Raw genomic sequence first — 20353 nt, forward strand, 5'->3', positions numbered from 1 at the left:
AGAGATATTTAATAAAAATATTTTAATTCAGATTTTCTGTAATACAAGAATCAGATGAAAGGAAATATGTCTAAATATTAAGCATGTATGCTATCAAGACTTGAGACTTAATGGAAGCCTTTTCTTTGTTGCATTCCATGTTCTTTTAAGTAGTATTTAAATTATTTTTGTCACAGTCCATAGTGAAAATGAATCAGTCCCATACTAAAGGATTGAAGTTTAGGATACTCACTAGAAATAGCAATAGATTTTATTAATTAAATAAAGGCTTCTGATCAACTTAGATGTCTGTTTTATTTCCACTGAGTGGTTTAGCTATTTTGCTTTTGTGTTTTTATTTTATGTGGTTAAAAATTAAATATATATCTTAATATTTTTTAAAGAAGTTTTTTAAAATTTATTTTTATTGAATATAAATTTTAGATAATGTACTCCTAACTTGCATTTTCTTAAATTCTCAGCTCCTATTTTTATCCTCTTATTAAAGATAGTTATGACAAAATGCAATGTTTTGCTTTTAGGTTTATTTTGTAATTATGCTTTTTTCTAATACTTTTATAGTATTCTGTCAATACTTTTTTCTCCATACCTAATTTTTCCTTATAGTAAAACATACATAACTTAACAATTTTAGCTTCATATTGCACTAACAGTGTGTCATTCTCTAACTAAAATTTGTTGATTGAATATACAGTAGTGATGTGTTATGATTCTCCAAAAATAAAGAACGGCTGAATGACATTAAATTATTGCTTGACAAAGTCTGTAGCTGGGAGTATAATAGTAGTTACTTTTACCCCTGGAAGTGAATATTCTTTATTCTGAATATCTTATAACTTTATAAATGATTACAGTTTAACCTCAGAATTATATTAATGTTTTCTGTGAGTGATTTTGGAATTCTAGGCATTAGTTGCTGGTGGCTATCAACAGCTCTTAGGTTTTTTTCGTTTTTGTTTTTGTTTTTTTTGTTTTTTTTTTTTTGCGGTATGCGGGCCTCTCCGCTGAGCCTGCGCGTCCGGAGCCTGTGCTCTGTAACGGGAGAGGCCACAACAGCTCATAGTTTTAATTAACTTGAATGCACCTAAGAAGTAGGAAGAAGCCAGAAAAGGACCATCGAGTATTTAAAGACAGAACCTACTGGCATTTACTTGGCTCTGGGATAGATGTGTCAGGCCTTTCGTTCATTCTGTCTATTCTTTTTTATTTGTTAGTAATCTTTTTTATATATATAAATTAATTAATTTATATATTTATTTTTGGCTGTGTTGGGTCTTCGTTTCTGTGTGAGGGCTTTCTCTAGCTGCGGCGAGCGGGGCAACTCTTCATCGCTATCAACTCTCTCGCTGTCGTGGCCTCTCCCGTTGCGGAGCACGGGCTCCAGACGCGCAGGCTCAGTAGTTGTGGCTCACGGGCCCAGCCGCTCCGCGGCATGTGGGATCTTCCCAGACCAGGGCTCGAACCCGTGTCCCCTGCATTGGCAGGCAGATTCTTAACCACTGCGCCACCAGGGAAGGGTTAACTTACATACAGTTTCAATAGAGCTTGATTTTTCTGACTTTTTAGATTATAACAGATTAGAAATAAAATTAGAAACAGCAGGCTTCCCTGGTGGCGCAGTGGTTGAGAGTACGCCTGCCGATGCAGAGGACACAGGTTTGTGCCCCGGTCCGGGAGGATCCCACATGCCGCGGAGCGGCTGGGCCCGTGAGCCATGGCCGCTGAGCCATGGCCGCTGAGCCTGCGCGTCCGGAGCCTGTGCTCTGCAGTGGGAGAGGCCACGACAGTGAGAGGACCCCCGTACCGCAAAAAAAAAAAAAAAAAAAAAAAAAATTAGAAACAGCAATAGTATGCTTCTAGATGAGAGGTAGACTCAGATTACATTAAGGAGAAATAGCATTATTAACTTTTCCATGGTTTGACTTTGTTTTCCTCTTACACAGAGTACAAACTTTCATAAATATAAAAAGTAATAAATGAAATTAAAAAGGAATAACTGGCAGATTCCTAGCAAGGAGAACAAGATTAAATAAAAACCATAAAAAGCATATACAGGTATTTAAAAATTATAATAATCTTGGCCCATTTAGATATGGGCAAAACAATTAACTCATCACCTGAGGTATTTGCTCTAGTTTTAAAGCCAGAGTTTTTAATGACTCCTAAGTAACGTATAGAAGGTTAAATCAGATTTACTACCCGTTAAGAAGTAGGGATATAAAATGTACTTAATGAAGTCTTTCTTTTTAATTTAAAGAGGGTAAGCTTCAGTGTTTGTGAAATTTCGTTGGTATCTATAAGTGGTATATTTACTATATTTAGTGTATATCTGTTTTCCTTCCTTTGTTTTCCTGTACTTTGTTTCTTTGTCCTCTTTTGCAGGTACTGTACTAAAATAGAAATAAAACTTACTTTGTTTATACTTATTTTGAATGTAAAGTTCATCATATTCAAAATAATTAATTTTTTCCCCAGGTGCTACAAAGTACACCGATAAAGACAATGGAGGAATGCTTGTATGGTCTCCATATCACAGTATCCCAGATGCCAAATGTAAGTTTTCTGAAATTGAATGTTTATGTCAGTAGGGAATCTATCAACCAATTCAAAATGCAACTTATATTTGTTTTTGAGTCTTTTAGATTCTCATAAGAAATCAGTTTGTCTTTGTTTTGTTTTGTTTTTTTGATGGAGCTTGTTATGTTAGAATGTTTTTCCTTTTGAAAGATAGTGGGTTGATCATTCCAATTTGTGTCAGGCCCAGGAAGACTGAAAAAACCTAGGATCTGATGGCATTGCTGCTTAAATCCTCAAGCAGGGGAGGGAGTTACTATGTAGACATCTGCACAGGCTATTCCTCAGTATATGAAGCTGTAAAGAAATGCCTTCAAACTTCCAAGAGCCCACTATCATTACCATTTTAAAGAGGAAAGGGGAAAGAACTGACTTCAGCAGCCATCAATCAGGTCATCTTTGTGCTCTCCATTTCTGGACGGAGACCTTCTGGATCATTGACCATGCACTTCTTGAATCATGGTGTGGCTTTAGACTTCAATGTGATGTAGCGGACCTGATCCTTTGCGGCACATCAGATATAGGAAACGTGCAGGTAACAAAACTAAGATCCCCACCCCTCCATTCAGTTATCATTTGATTTATTAAAACAAACAAACAAAAAACACTGAACAGCTATTCTAGTGGCTGTAAAATAAGCTTGTCTTTTAAAAATATTTACTAAATCTTAAAGATGTCCCATGATGGTTTATTTAGTTTCATGAAAATTAATGATGTCCTATATATCATGTGCATAGTAAGTCTAGTCATACTTATTGATGCAGTAAGAGAACTAAAAATTGAAAACGGGGTATTATTCTGCATACCTGATAATTCTTCCTATTTAAGAGCTTCAGAATACCAGCAAAAAGTCTAACTGGTAACCTAGGAATTATATACCCGTGAGGTATTCCTAACAGAAAACACAAAATTGTACATTTTGTGTACTGAGAAACCTGAAAGAGACGATCAGGTTTTTTGGTTCAATCTTCATTATAGGCAGAGGTTTTCAGTCACAAACTGAGCATTAGGGTGTCATTGGCGTTTGCTGTTTTAGCACTGTTTTATACAATGGTGCATTTCTTAGCAAAATGGAAAACAAAATTCAGAAAGCCAACATGTCCTGGTAGTGGTGTGTCCATGTGGAATATCCAACTGAAGGTACAGGGTAGTGACTTTCATCCCTGGCTGTGCTTGGAATCACTTAGGGGAACTTTAAAAAAAATTCTGTTGATGTCTGGCCTCTACCTCAAACTGATTAAATCAGAAATCTTGGGGGTGGAGCCAGGACTTCCTTTTTTAAAGCTCCCCTACTGATTCTAATGCATAGCCAGGGTTGAGAACCACAGGGTGATTGGTATTGTTCAGCCTTCTATTTATAGGACTCTAAGACATTTTTGTTAATCAGCATGTGTTTAGACCTGTCATATGTTTAAGTACTATGGGTTCTAAATAGAATATAATATTTGAATTTTCTTCATCAAAAGCTTCCAGTCTTAGGGAGATATAATAACACCCATAAAAATTAGTTAATCTTAACAGCATTATTGTTATAATAGCATATTTATATATTAAACTGTACTGTACTATTAATAACAGCAAACTCTTAGAAAGTACTTAAAATGGGCCAGATGCTGTTTCAAGCACTTTACATATATTAGCTCATTTAATCCTAGGAGGAATAGTATTAAATATAGTACTATTTTTATCACTATTTATAGTGAGGAAACTAAGGTACAAAAAGGTCAAGTTAATTGCCTAAAATCCAAAAACAAGTGACAGGGCTGGGAACCAAGTCCAGGTAGCCCAGCTGTTCTAGGATCAGAATTCTCAACCACTGCGTCTCAAAAATGTGCTTAAAGAATTTATATATTTATATATATATATATATATATATATATATATATAAAATATAGGATCAAGAAGGACTTCATGTAAAACTGAGTCCTGCTGAATGTGAAGTGGCAGATTTCTTAGCAATGAAGCCTTGAAATAGCCAGTATATATATCATCATAGAAACTGCTTATTTAAACAACTCTACTGGCTTGATTACAATAATTGAGGATGAAGAAAAATGGAATATTCAAACATCTTTTGTATAGCTAGCCGGAAGAGCTGAAGAAAATTTTAGGAATACTGAAGTATATATAAATTGTAATTATGTATAGTTGGCAAAACTATAGATAAACCATCCTTTATACAGTAATCAGAAACGGGAAGGTAAAAGCTTTGGGAAAACTCTAAACATGAGATGGGGTCTTAAATAATTGTCTCTTCAAATAAAGACTGCAATAGAAGTTACCTAATATTTTATACTGTAATTAGGCTTTATTGGCTAACCACAGATTGGTCTTTTTTTTAATACAAAAATAATTATAGTAATGTCAGCGAATTTAATAAGTAGATGCTGTATGGTCACAGAGATAACTCATACTAAGTAAAATTTTAAACCAAGTGAACTTCTGATCCTGGTCACAGAAGTGAAAGTCTTTTTTATAGTATTTCATGGAAAATGACTTTGGCTATTCTTTTACCCCTAGAGTGTAATTGTTTTTAAATTTTGCTTTGTTAAAAAAAAAAAGAGTCAACCGGGCAAATGAAGTAAATGAGAATAATTAATTATATAACATTGTTTCATTACAGTGGATGAATATATTGCAATTGCAAAGGAGAAACATGGCTACAATGTGGAACAGGTATGTAGAGAAACATTTTAATATTAAAGTTTGCCTCAGTATTTATCAAATCCAAAGAACATCTCATGATAGTTTCTGTCTTAAGAAACTGCATAAGTTCAACCAACTTTATAGATACTACAAAAGTCCTAGCAAAGTCTGACCTTTCATCATCAAGGATTTTGCTTTTATAAACATTATTTATCTCAAGGACTTGAACATTTTTCTCTCGACACCTCTGTTTCTTATCTGTTTTGAGTTCTTCAAGTATCTGAAAGCCTTCAGGATTACTCTAGCAGATGCTCAAGAAAAAGGGAAAATATTTTTAAGTAGAGGTAATTCTCTTTGACTTTTTAACCTAAAAGTCCTAAAAGTTAAACTTTTAATTTAAAGAAATACTTAAGATTTTTAGATTTTGAAGGAAATCATTCACAAAGGGCTTTAAAAAAAATTAGATAACTTTAAAAAGAGATATATATGGCATATGGTTCATTATCCCTAGTAATAAGGGCATGGAGAACATGGAAAAGTAAAATAGAAATTCTTAAATTTCATTTTGACTAAGTAAAAAATCAACCTTTATCAGAATTAATATAAAGTAAGTGAATTTTCTGTAACCTGGATTATTAAGAGCTAACTTTATAGTTAGTAACATGATTAAATAATAGAAAGTCGTTTCAGTGAAACTGAGATGTTTATCTAAATGTAGTTAACTATTCTGTGGATTTTGAAGACTTTGATTACGTATTTTGTTTTTAAGCCTCGGCTTGCTTTTTAATATTTGTTTGAGAAGGTTAATCCTTCAAAATGTGACTATACATATTTTCGTTTTCAAGGAGTATTACCAAAGTACAGAAATTTAAAACTCACTATTTAAAAAGTTGCTGTATCTCTTCTTAAAAAATAAATCTTTATCCCCTAAATGATACTCTGTACCTTATAGTAAAGATAAAGACCTACCGCTTACTTACAATAGAGGGGAAAGTTGTTGAATTGTTAGAAATTATCCATTTCAGTCTTTCCTATGATTTGGTAATAAAGTCATTGAAGTAATTAATATGCCTCATAATAATTCTTTGTGTATATTATGATAATAAAGAACATTAAAAAATATATGTGGTAAAATATTGTTAAAGTTGCAGTTGAGGTACTCTTACTTCTTAGAAGTATTTAGCCCATGATACACTTCTAACAGGTTAAAACATAAATATTTCTCTACTGAGTCTTGACTGAGCACTTCTAGTTTTGTGTTATAATTGATAGTTTCATTTAAGTATTGACTTACAGGTTATTTTTCCTTTTAGCATATTTTTCTCTACACATTGACAAATGAATAAATGTGAGTGAAAGTCTTGATATGAGCCTACAAACCTGCTTTAGTAATTATAGCCACTCTCCTCAGCTCACTTTTTCTAGATTCTACAGCAAATATGGTATGTAAGAACATTTACTGTTCTGAGGCCCTGATTAAAAGAAATAAATAAATGAGGTATGCTACCTGGGCACCCCTGATTAAAAGCCCCAAACTGTGAGTGTATCTTCAGTTGAAGTCATAGGCTTAAGATTTTAACCTAATTTGTGTTTAACTCTCTTAAGTGTGATGGAACATAAGTCCATTAAAACCAAAGGGGAATGATTTCTCTTCAAAGGCACTTGGCATGTTGTTCTGGCATAAACATAACATTGAGAAGTCCCTTGCTGATCTCCCTAATTTCACTCCCTTTCCGGATGAGTGGACAGTGGAAGATAAAGTCCTATTTGAACAAGCCTTTAGTTTTCATGGGAAGAGCTTTCACAGGATTCAGCAAATGGTATGGTAATTTTGCTCTTACTGTGATTCATACCTGAGTGATAACCTTATTCTGTTGTTAAACACTTCCTAATTATTAAAAACAAAAAAGTTTTCCAATCTAATTTTAATTTTTAAAAATATTTTTAAATAAGTATATTTACATACAGTCTTATTTTCTACTATTCTAATGCATGATCATTATGTGTCATTTCATTGTAATAAATTAACATTTATTATGACTTAAGTATATGTTTAATAGAGTTATTAAATACGTCTGTCATTTCAGGAAAAAAATTTCAATTTTATTTTTAAATGTTTCATTTTTCTAACATTAAGATTTCATTTTCAAATTTATATTCCTTTGGATATGAAAACCAATTTTTAGAAATTCTGTATTATTTCAACATTGTTCAGGTGCTGTTGCTTTTTTTTTAATTTAAAGAAGAGCTATTTCTAGTTGTTAAATTTCTAGTATTGTGTCAAAATAATATAAATCTGAGAAGTTGCTACACTAAACTCTTTTAACTTGAATGAATGGAAATTAGATAATGTTTGCAAATATATCTAAGTGTCTTCCATAATCAAAGAGAACATTTTTAATTGGAAGTGTGTGTGCTTGTTTGCCAGTATGACAAAGCAGTGCATGATCATTAGTCATTTTGTAGCTTAAGTCTATTTGCATCATTTATCATTTTAATTTTATCTCTCCTTTCCCTGCTCAGAATAAATAGGAATATTTATTTAGAAATGTGAGTGACATAGGTGTGGTGGGGTGCTATGACTACAGCTGCATTTTTTAGCTCTATAATTCATAAAGGTACCTGGGAAAATATTTTTTGTCTATGCTTTTGTTTGCTAAGTATCAAAGAATAATAGAAATATTTTTCATTCTGTTAATCAGAGTTTATGAATAAACTTGCTTGATATTAACATGATTTTTTTTTCAAGCTTCCAGATAAGACAATTGCTAGCCTTGTGAAATATTACTATTCCTGGAAAAAAACTCGATCTAGGACAAGCTTGATGGATCGCCAGGCTCGTAAACTAGCCAATAGACATAATCAGGGTGACAGGTGGGTTGAATGCCTTTATGTAGTTACCGGTATTGCTTGTATTTCCTAAGGCAGAACAATTATCACAATACAGTGTAAATGCTTCTTATCCTTACATTCATGTTTCCACTCTGACGAGAACTGAGTGATCAGAAATCTTAACAGTAAGAACTCTCTTCAACTCTTTAACTGTTAATCATAGCCAGCAAACCTTGCAACTGAGTTATATGTGAGTTGTATTTAACTAATCACAAATGCTTCCTTTCAGTACTGATGTATTCAATACATACATTTAGAATATATTAAGAAATATATTCTCTGGCAGATGGTCTTTCCACAGTTATCTGAGTAACTGAGGTCCACATTATTGTAGCTGTATCTTTCTGGTAGTATAAAAGATCATTTTTTCAGTTCTCCACTTGGAACACATTTATTAATTTGATATAATAACTTATTATTTCAGTTCTCCAGTTGGAAAATAAGTATTATATCAAATTAATAAATGTGTTCTTTTTCCCAAATGATATTTCTTTCTAAATATCTTTCCTATTGGATCTCTGTTTTTAGCTAGAAATGTTTGCTTAAATGATTCTATATACCTAAAAGGGTAAACGTTTCTAAACACTACAGAAATCTAAACTATAAAAGCTCATCTTCCCAAGGACAACTCCTGGGGAATATTTAGTAAAATTATTAGCCAGGTATATTGCAGTTCGATGAGAGCACTGGAACAGAATGAAAGGAAGTGAATTAAGTTTATTAATCTTTGTTTTTTCTCAGTGATGATGATGTGGAAGAAACACACCCAATGGATGGAAACGATAGTGATTATGATCCCAAAAAAGAAGCCAAGAAAGAGGTAATGATAATCATTAGGGTGCTTATAATTGTTCTACAAATCCACTCCAAAAAACGAATAGTACTTCATATTAAGAAAAACATTTTTATATAATGGGTTAAAAGGTAGTAAATTTCAATGTTAATTGGAGGTTTTTGGAAAAACGATAACATCTAGAACTCCAATTAGCCAGTGAGTTAAGTAATTTTGGGGTTATCTCATCCACTCCGAAGTATAAAAGCCCTGCTACGATGTCTACTCTTTTTTTTTTTAATAAATTTATTTATTTATTTATTTATGGCTGCATTGGGTCTTTGTTGCTGCACGCAGGCTTTCTCTAGTTGCGGTGAGCAGGGGCTCCTCTTTGTTGCAGTGTGTGGGCTTCTCATCGCAATGGCTTCTCTTGTTGCAGAGCACGGGCTCTAGGCTTACGGGCTTCAGTAGTTGTGGCTCGAGGGCTGTAGAGCACAGGCTCCGTAGTTGTGGTGCACGGGCTTAGTTGCTCTGTGGCATGTGGGATCTTCCTGGACCAGGGCTCGAACCCATGTCCCCTGCATTGGCAGACGGATTCTTAACCACTGTGCCACCGGGGAAGTCCCCATGCCTATTTTTTTTTTTTTTTTTTTTTTTTTTTATTTCTGGCTGCCCCAAGTAGCTTGTGGTATCTTACTTCCCCGACGAGGGATTGAACCCAGGCCACAGCAGTGAAAACCCGGAATCCTAACCACCAAGCCACCTGGGAACTCCCCACGATGCCTATTCTTCACGCAGGCTCAGCGGCCATGGCTCACGGGCCCAGCCGCTCCGCGGCATGCGGGATCCTCCCGGACCGGGGCACGAACCCGTGTCCCCTGCATCGGCAGGCGGACTCTCAACCACTGCGCCACTAGGGAAGCCTGATGCCTATTCTTTAATCCATAGAAAAGAAGTAGAACCACCCTCAGATAATACAATATTAGGTGTAGAATATTCTTGGAAAACATTTAGTTTATTCCATGTTATAACAAATTATTAATTAGTACCGGGTATACTGACAGCAGTGAAAATTGAAAGCTGCATCAAAGGAAGAGATGGAAGAATCCCCAACTAGAAGAGCACTCATATTCCTCAATTTAATGATAATAACGGTGACTTAAAATCATTAAAAAGAAAAGTTTTAAATTGATATGCATGCTCATTTATTAAGGCAAGGAATTACATAATTGTAAAAAAATAGACCAAATGTTGATGGGTAAAGGCTTGTGATGTATTGGCAGCTGTGGAATAGTGAAAATAACATTGAAAATTGGAGAATGTGACTTCATCCAATATGACTCCCATTCCTCCTCTTAAGGAACTCAATGCCATGGCCCATTCTGGCCCTTGTCATCTTTCATCAATGAAATTTAATAAATCCTACCCTTAACTTGATATTTTACTGATTTTCTTACTACTGCTAAATGTTCTCAAATTCCTTGATTCCTTCATTTCTTTTCCGAGTCTCCTTGTTTCCCTAAACCATAGACCAAATGACCAATTACTTAAGTTGCTCTCTTCCCAGTATCTTTGACTCCCCATTTCTCTCACCCTTCTGCTATTCCTTCTCTAACCCTATAAACCCACAATGCTGGATCAATTGCTATTCTTGGTCTGGTGTAGCAGGAGAAAATTGCAGGATCATGTACATTGTTGCTACTTACAAAAAGTAGTTTCCAATCTCAGTGTAGCCCTTAGCACCTCTCAGTTTTTAACCTGTAATTTTCAGTTTTTTCCATTGGTAAAAGTAAAAGGTTCTGACAATCAAAGAGGTAATATGTATAAAAGCACTTATTACAGTACCCAGTACATAATAAATCTTGAATGAAATTTATTATGTAAGCAACTGTTTGAACATTCATCCTTTGCTACACATCACCTACCACCTCTCCACTCCCCTAAAAAAACTTAGCAGATAACTTCACTTTCTACTTCATGGAGAAAATATCAAGCAGGAACACCCTTAAATTCCAGCCCTTCCTCTGTGCTACCATACTAGCCTTTTTATCTGAGTATATTTACACTTAGGATGTTATACTAAAATTATTGTCTTTTGCCCACTAAGCTGTGAACTCTTTGAAGTCAGGCCCTCAGTAACACTGGAACATCTGGTATCCCCTGGCACTTCACATAGTACTCATTGTCCACTTCCTTGCTGGTACTTGATAGGATCAGATTTTTAAAATGTCACAAATTCAGTAATATGAAATTACTGAATGAACAGTCTGAGCTGAATGCCTCTCTCATTCAAGATAGGCCCCTCCCCTTGTTCTGTATAATTTCACTGCTTGTTTGACCTATCTTATCCCTTCATATTGCCTCTAGGACCTTCTGTTTGCCATACTTTCAACCTTTTCATTGCAGCCCAGAAGTAAGCTCCAGTCTTTCGTTTAAAAGCATGACTATCTCCCAACCAGTCTAGAAAGAATTATCCTCCTTAGCATGACTTCACTTGAGTTTGCTTCAGTCAGACTTCTGTCCCTTTACTTCACTGAAACTGCTGATAGGTCAGCAGTGACCTCCTAACTGCCACATCCGAGGACTGGTTTCTCAGTGTACTCTCCTTGTGCTTCCTGTATTATTTCAAGTTATTGACCCCTCCCTTCTTCTGAAAATCTCTTTTTGAGTTTTCTAACACCATTCTCTGATTCCTGTCTACCTTTTTAACCACTGTGTCTCAGTTTTAGTGACTTCTTTTTCTCAATTACTCTGTTCATTTTGTCATTACCGTTTTTAATTCTCTCTCTCAAATAACTGTAAATTTTGTTCTTTTCTCTTTGGTCTTTCTAGGTGACTGCCTTTTTTTAGGTTCTCATCTCTTCTCTGAATTACTGACATTTTCTGTCTTATCTTAATTTACCTTATCTCCATGCCTCCAGACTCTGCACCACACCTTCCAAGTCCATTCTTCACCCTGCTGCCAAAGCAATCTTTTTAAAACCAAATTTACTGTTTGCAGCCCTTCCGTGGCTTTGTCCATAGGATAAAACAGTCTTTCTAGTTAGGCATTCCCTGCCCCACCCCACTTATTTCACATTCCTAAGAGAGTTTCAGGTAAGTGTTTTAGTTCCCCCAGCCTTTGTTCTTTGTTGGTCCATTTTTTTTCTAGAATTTCCTTTCTTCTCAAATCTGCCAGGCAAATTCCTCATAACTCTGCAACATGTAGCTTGTCTATGAACTCTCCTGTGCCTTATGTTGAATTGACCACCTCCTTAGTTTTCTTTAAATCCATTGCAGTACTCATTGAGCTAAGTGGTACTTGTTTACATCTGGTTTCCCCTCACCTGCCTACCTATCCCTGGGTGGTAAGCTCTTAAAGAGCAAGAATTGTGTCTTAACTACAGGGCCTGGTAGATAGTAGGCTTTCAGTCAAATTTATTTTAACAGATGAGAATATATGTTATGAATTCTTAATTACTGTACAAATATGAGAGATTAGGGATTTGGGTTTAGTTATGTAGGAAATGTATGTATGTGGAATACTGTTTTTTCCAACTATGTGAGATGGTACTTACACATTTGGTCTTTTGTTGGCCTGTGATCTCATCCTGTTAGCAAATGTAGTGAGGGGAGTAAAAGTTAAAAAGTGTTAAAAACATACTGCAAGGTTGTGGTCCGAGGCTCGTACTGTTTGTCAGCAGCTTCATTCATTTCTCTGTTCTTTCACAGATGATAGGGACACCACTCAGGGAATGATACTATATCATTGCCTTTAACACATCTTTATAGCTGCTTCTGCATGTTGTTGACACATTATATGGAAAGGTTTTTATTTTTAACTTTTAAAAATTATGAACTATACATACCATAGACTATGTACAATTTAAAGAATAATAATAAAACAAACACCAGTGTGTCCATGACTGAGCTCAAGAAACAGAAGTCCTTTGTGTATATTTTCCTTATTGCACCCCTCCCTTCTTTCCAGTGGGAACATCTATCCTGAAATTTATCAATTATTCACTCCCTTTTTTATAGTTTTATCACAAAGTTATGTATCTCTGAGCAGCTCACATTTAGTTTTGTACATTTCAGACTTGATTTAAATGGAACCATATTGTATGTGTTCAGCTACCCGCATTTTTTTGTTGCTGTCCAACATGTTTTTGCAGTTCATTTTCATTGCTGTATTACAGTGTTCCCTTGCATGCATATGCTACAACTTAGCCACTCTCTAATTAATGGACATCATTTGTAGCTTTTTATTATTATGAACAATACTGATAAGAACATACCCTGGATACATATATATCAGAGTTCCTTTGGGACAGTGGTTCTCAGCTAGGTTTAGTATTACTCACATAAAGGGCATTTAAAAATTATGGACGTGTTTTTGGTTGATGGGCACCGCTGGCATATAATGGGAAAGGGATGCCAGCTCTCCTGAAATGCACAGCACAGATTGTTCCACCAAAATGCCAGCAGTGACTTAGTGAGTAATAATACCCTAGGATTGTTTGGAGTGGAATTACTGTATTTTAGGGTATAACCATGTTTAACTTTCCTAGGTAATGGCAAATCATTTTCTACATTTGATGTACTTCTGTTGGGCTATGAGAGTACTCATTATCCAGTTCCTTGCCAATACTTTATGTGGTAAGACTTTCAAGATGTTAGAAATCTGATAACCTGAAATGGTATCTCATTGTGTTCTCAATTCATTCATGAGATTACTAATAAGGCCGATTATTTTTCCATCTGTTGTCTATTATTGTGTCTTTTTTTAATGCTTATTTGTGTTTGTTTTTTATCTATTGGTTTGGTTTTGTCTTTTTCTTAAAGACAATGTATAAAATTTTTAAGTTTTAAAGTTTTGTTTTTTACATTTAAGTCCTTGATCTTTCAGTAATTAGGTTTTGTTTATGTTGTGAGATAGAGACCCGTTTTTATTTATTTGTTTTCCAATATGGAAGCGAGTTCATTTCTTTCAACTGGTCTGCCATGTCAGCTTCATCATAGATGAGGTTTCTATATATGTATGGCTCTCTAGTCTGCTTCTCTTGTCAGTCACACAATGTTTTGATTACTATAACTTTATAATAAGTCTTGATAGCTGCTAGGATGAGTCCCATTACTTGGTAGTGCTTCTAAAGGTGAAAGTCCTTGGCTATTTTTGGACTTTTGCTCTCAAACTTCAAAGTAGGAAAGTGCTACTTGATGTTCCGTTGAATCTACATATAAACTGGAGAGAAATGAAATCTTTAATTGTTTGTAGATTAGTTTGCATTTCCTATATAGAGGTTTATATTATCTGAAAATAACAGCAGTTTTATTTCTTTTCAGTCCTTATAATACCTTTTATTTCTTCCCTTACTGAACTGGTTAGAATCACCAGTATAATGTTGAATGAAGTTATGATAGCAAATATTTTTATCTTATTCCTGACTTTAGAGAGAATGATTTTTATGTTTCAGCATCAAGTAGGATGTTATTAAAGGTTTTTGACTTGCTCACATGACTGGTAGTTGATATACTAGCTGTTAGCTAGCATTCCTCTCTAGCCTGGTGGTCCCTTAGTAATTTGGTTTCTGACCATGGCTGGTTGCCTCCAAAGTAATCATCCCCAAATCTACTGCATTCTGTTGGTTTTAAGTGAGTTACTAAAGTTGGTCCAGAATCAAGGAGAATGGGAGAGAGTCCCACTTCTCAGTGGTTGGAATGTTGAAGAATTTGAGGATATGTTTTAAAACCTCCAAGTCTAGAATGTCAAATTTTCATGAATGTTTTTCCATGTGTGCTTGAGAGTAATACATACTCTAATTATTGGTTACAGGTTTTTTATGTGTCTTAATTGAAGCTTGTCAGTTATAAGCTTGAAATCAATATTCTGTTACTGCTTGCCTACTTGCTAGGGTTGTTTCAGTGGGTGTTTATATGCTTATCTGATGGATTATTGAGAAATAATACTTTTTATATTTTGAAACTATTGTTATTAGGTGTATAGAAATTGTTTTATCTTGTTGAATTGAACCTTTTATCAATATGTAATGACCCTTTCATCTCTTTTGATGTCTTCTACTTTTCAAGATTATTTTGTCTGATATAACTCTTATCACCTTTCTTTTGTTAAGTGTTTGCCTGGTATATCTTTTTTTTTTTTTTTTTTTTTTTTTTTGCGGTACATGGGCCTCTCACTGTTGCGGGCTCTCCCGTTGCGGAGCACAGGCTCCGGACGCACAGGCTCAGCGGCCATGGCTTACGGGCCCAGCCGCTCCGCTGCCTGTGGGATCCTCCAGGACTGGGGCACGAACCCATGTCCCCTGCATCGGCAGGTGGACTCCCAACCACTGCGCCACCAGGGAAGCCCTGCCTGGTATATCTTTATTGCTTATTTTCAACATTTCTGTGTCCTCACATTTTAAGTATGTGTCTTACAGGAGCATATAGGTTGGGTTTTATATTTTATCTAGAGAGTTTAGCTCCTATATACCAGTCATGATCATTGATATTTGTATTTTTGTTCTTTCTTATTTTTACCTTCTATTTGACTTGCTTTTTCTGGTTTTCTTTCCCCTCCTTTATGGCCTTCTTTTTGGATTAAGAATCCATCTCTTGTTTGATTTTTTTTTTTTAACTGTCTACTAGTCTGGAATGTTTCTATATTTCTATTCTTACTGTGTATTCTGAAAATTTTATCCTGCATATTTAACTTAAAGCCTAATATTGGTGTTTTTAATGGGATTCTAATTAATATAAGACCCTTAGGCTGCTTTGACTTCAACCACTATCCTCTTGATTTATATGCTATTTTTGCCAAGTTTTACTTACATCTTATTTTTTAAAGTATCTCATATTAAACACATAGTCGGGGTTAGTTTAGATTTACTCACATGCTTAAAATTAATTTTGCTTATCATTCTTTCTTGAATCTTAGAACTTTCTTTGAAAATAATTTTTCTTTTTTCTAAAGTGTATCTTTTACAGGTTAATTTAGTGAGAGTCTATTGATTATAAACACAGTCAGTTTTGGAATGTCCAAAATGTCCTTCCTTGTTCTTGAACACTTAGTTTTGCTGGGGTTAGACTCCTAGGTTGACGGATATTATTTGAAGATATTATTCTACTGCTTTCTGATTTCTGTCATTGCTTTAGAGAAGTCTGCTGTCAGGCTAGTTACCATTCCTTTGGAGGTAATTTAGCTTTTCTCTTTGTCTGCTTTTATGATCTCTTCTTTGTCTTTAGTGTTCTGTAGTTTCATTTTAATGTATCTGGGTATGGATTTCTTTTTTTAAACTTGCTTCGGATTCATTTGTACTTTCTGAATCCTGTCTTAAGTTCTGTAAAATTCTCATTTGTTGTCTCTTTGAATATAGATTCTCCCTCATTCTCTCTATTCTTTCTTTTGGGAATTCTTTTAGAAATGTAATGGACTTTTCACATGTCTCTTAACCACTCATATTTTCCATCCTTTTGTCTTTCCATACTTCTGTACTATGTTTTGGGCATTTTTCTCATATGTGCATTTGAAGTCACTAATTTTCTTTTGAGCTCTGTCTGATCGGCTAAGTAACCCATCCATTGAGTTTCTAATCTTATTTATAATATTTTTTATTTCTAGGTGTTCTATTTGGTTCTTTTGCATATCTGCTTGGTCAGTTTTGATAGACTCACTTCTTATAAGAATAGTCCATATTTTCAGTTCTTTTATTTCTTTGTACACATATAACACATGTATTGTATTCTCTTTACCTAGTAATTGTAATATTTGTCATCTTTGCAGATATAATTCTATTGTTTGCTCTCTGCTGTGTTTCACTCATGAGGCTTGTTTGGCACTCTGTGGTTGTGAGCTCATTTTCCTTGGAACATATTTGTTGAAAATTTTTGAGACCTGGTTTTACAGTGCATTCTTCTGAGGATAGTTTCCCTTTACTTCTGCTAACTGTCTGAAGGCCCTACCAACCTGAGACACTTCAGAGTACATTTTCGACTTGGAGTTTTTCAGGCCAGACATTCCTGTAAATTTAGTCCCCAAACCTGCCTGAATATAGGCCTGTGGTTAGGGATTCTTAGGGAAGACTTTTTGGTTTCTTTCCTTTCCTTTCGGCCAAAGATGAATTAGGCATGACTTTCTTTAATCATCTTCTCCCTCTGCAGGGCAGGGGCACTTTTCCTACTTTGCACAGTGATGGAGTCCCCTTCCAGAGTTCTGGCTTTATCTCCTGTGCCCTGCACCTGTTGTCCATTGAAGCCTAGGCAAATGTCAGCTCCTGCATCCTTGCTTATCCCTCTGGTTTCCTGCTTTCTCATCATTTCTGGTCTCTGAGGGATTTCCTCACCTCTCTGCCAGCTCAGAAATTAATTTAAAAGATTTAAAAAATATGTTTGATCTAGGGACTTCCCTAGTGGCACGGGGGTTAAATATCCACCTGCCAATGCAGGGGACACGGGTTCGAGCCCTGGTCCAGGAAGATCCCACATGCCACGGAGCAACCAAGCCCATGCGCCACAACTGCTGCGCCTGCGCTCTAGAGCCCATGAGCCATAAGTACTGAGCTTGTGCACCACAACTACTGAAGCCCTCGTGCCTAGAGCCCGTGCTCCGTAACAAGAGAAGCCACCACAATGAGAAGCCCATGCACCACAACAAAGAGTAGCCCGCATTCACCGCAACTAGAGAAAGCCCGCACGCAACAAAAACCCAATGCAGCCAAAAATAAATAAATTTATTTTTTAAAAAAATACTTGATCTAGCAATTGTAGAAGTGCTATACTGGGAGGAGTTTCCCTGAACATCAAATCTGCCATGTGTTGCTTTGAGTTGCATTTTAAGCAACAAGGTGGATTATACTTCACTATACAATTATTTTGTGACTTTTCTTGGAGTTTCTTTTCTAAAGAATTGGATTATTAAGTCTATTCAGTGAAATAACCTTCAGCCTAATGGACACAAGTTTCTAATGGATTCCTGTCTCAGAAGCACAGAATAACATTGTATTTTTACATCACACTTTAAGAATATTGTAAGTAATAATGAAATCCTCCTTAAGAGTTCATGGTGATCATTGTTAGAACTTTTCTATCCTCTTCCAAAATGCAAATTTGAACTTTATTTTATTCACAGATAAATAGACTTGGAGTTTAGAAATGTTGTTAGGATTAAAATAATCCTGTGCCCTTTTTAATTTTTAGAAGGCATAGTTCTCTTTCACCAACACTAAAGTGAGAATGAGATGTTATCTCTTTTTTACCAGTTGTCTAATTTGCCACTTGTCATGATTCCTAATTTGCCCCTTTTTTTTACTTTCTTTAAAACTTTGCACTTAATAAGTTATAGCTTCCCCCTCCCCTTTATTGCTGAGGGAAAATATATCCCATCTTGAAATCTTGAAGCAAACAGAAATAGTTTAGAGTCCACCTTATTTTTTCATTTGTTCATAGTCCTCTAGGCATAGAAACCAAACATTTTATTGAGTGGATTAATCAAAGATACGTTATGGTATATGCTCATTTCCTCCTAATTGATGAGTTGTTGTGTGTGTGTGAATTTGGACTCGTATGTAATATAATTGGTTAGAAGTATTTTGTAGGTGTACTTAGTGTAACAGATGCTTCTACTAGTAATAGACTGTTTTCAGTTTATACATTTGTAAAAACCAAATGACCTATTATTCTGTCTTTATTCTTCCAGGGTAATACTGACCAACCTGTCCAAACTAGCAAGATTGGACTTGGGAGGAGAGAATATCAGAGTTTACAACACCGCCATCATTCTCAGCGTTCTAAGTGCCGTCCACCTAAGGGCATGTATTTAACCCAGGAAGATGTGGTAGCTGTTTCCTGTAGCCCCAATGCAGCCAACACCATCCTGAGGCAACTGGACATGGAGTTGATCTCTTTAAAACGTCAGGTATTTTATAAAAATCATATTTTCGATGATTCTATCTATTTTGCTTATATACTTTTATCTCCGTAAACTCAAGTTTTTTTGCAGATTTTCTCAGCCACCCGTTTACATAAGTTTTGTTTTTTTATTTACCTTGTTTCCAAGTTATAAGATGCCTCTGTCTTTCTAGATTTGAATCCCAGCATTGCTGCCTGTTAGCTTTGTGATGTTGGGAAATACTAGTCTCTATAAGCTTCAATTTTTTATTTATAAAATTGGGCGCAATGATCCTACTTCTCTCACAGGTTGTTGGGAATCATTTGAGATAACACGTGTAGATTGTTCAGCAGTGTTTGGCACATTTTGAATGCTCAGTGAATAATGGCTGCCCTCTTCATTATTATCATTATCGCCAGTAGTAGTAGCAGCAATATTATTTAAAAGTATCATTATCATAATCAGGTAGTGGTTAAGTTAGGTTTTAGAGTCAGTGATCCTATGTTCTAACCCTAGCTACACTGTCTACTTCCTGCGCAACCATAGAGGAGCTTGTTTAACTTCTCTCAACTTCAGTTTTCCCATCTCAAAATGAGGATAGTAATATTTTTGCTTGGGGGGAATTAAACAAGATAGTATATGGTAAGTGCTTACAACATTACTGCCTTGCACATAATATGTACTCAATTAATGGTTGTTATTAGGACTCCGGTCTTTCTCAGTCATGTTTTCCTTTATTTATTTGTTTGTTTCTCTTGTTTTAGGTACTCTTCTAAGTCTGTACTTTCTTGCTCTAAATTAACCAGCCTAACACTATTTGCCAGAGACTTCTGAGTCTACTTCTCAAGCTGTGGCTTTTCTCCCAAGCTCTGTAGCTACATTTCCAGCTACGAGCTAGACATCTCATCTAACCCCCAAAAGATTTCTTTCTGTGTTCCTTGTCTGTTGAAACATCTGAATCATCCTTGACTCATCCCTTGCCTTTATCACTCCCCCAACACACACAAACATAAGTGGTAAGTTATGTGAGTTTCATCTCTGAAATTTCCTTTAAATCAATCCCCTTATTTTTAATCTCATCCCTACTACCCTTGTTCAGGCCCTTATCACCTCTTACCTGACAATCCCTGTCTTGTTGATTCTCCTTGCTGTCCATCTCTCTTCAGCTCTATGTTACACATTGTTATCAGTGTTATCCTTTTAAAATTCTGGTATAATCCAGATGACTCATCTTAAAACTCTTCATTAATTTCCACTTGCCTTTAGCAGGTTACAGCAGAGCTAGGCAGGAATTTATAGGAAGGTCATGTTAAGAAATTTAAAATTCATCATGAGTTAGAGAACCACTGAAGGATTTAAAAGAGGTATAACGTGGTCATATTTACGTTTTTCAGCTTTATCTCTTCGTATTTTTTTTCCAGTAGTTGCTCTAGGGATGATAATATGCATGCTTAGCTTACAGTGTCATCCTCGCTTAGATATTACAATGTGCATCCTTAGAGTTACTATTATACCACTTCACATATAATGTAAGAACCTTGCAACAGGGTAGTATGGACCAAGATAGTTTTTCTCTATACCAAACATTCAAATTTCTCTATCCC

General features: G+C 35.4%; 1 protein-coding gene across 9 annotated transcripts in view; it reads left to right on the plus strand.

The window, feature by feature from the left end:
• Positions 1 to 20353, plus strand: part of RCOR3 (REST corepressor 3) — a 51024-nt gene that overhangs the window by 6606 nt on the left and 24065 nt on the right. For 7 of the 9 annotated variants that reach the window (XR_013830733.1, XM_079939059.1, XM_079939056.1 and 4 more), the window contains 6 exons: positions 2476 to 2553; positions 5198 to 5250; positions 6879 to 7040; positions 7970 to 8094; positions 8854 to 8932; positions 18558 to 18776. Coding sequence is in view for 8 of the 9 variants with exons in the window: in XM_079939059.1 (XP_079795185.1) it covers positions 2476 to 2553; positions 5198 to 5250; positions 6879 to 7040; positions 7970 to 8094; positions 8854 to 8932; positions 18558 to 18776 (716 nt within the window). In the remaining variant the exon portion in view is untranslated. Of the gene's footprint in view, positions 1 to 1834; positions 3110 to 5197; positions 5251 to 6878; positions 7041 to 7969; positions 8095 to 8853; positions 8933 to 18557; positions 18777 to 20353 lie in introns of those variants that run through there. The other 2 variants (XM_079939062.1, XM_079939061.1) reach the window with 2 other exon arrangements.

Source organism: Stenella coeruleoalba (assembly GCF_951394435.1).
Source record: "Stenella coeruleoalba genome assembly, chromosome: 1".
Taxonomy (NCBI): domain Eukaryota; kingdom Metazoa; phylum Chordata; class Mammalia; order Artiodactyla; family Delphinidae; genus Stenella; species Stenella coeruleoalba.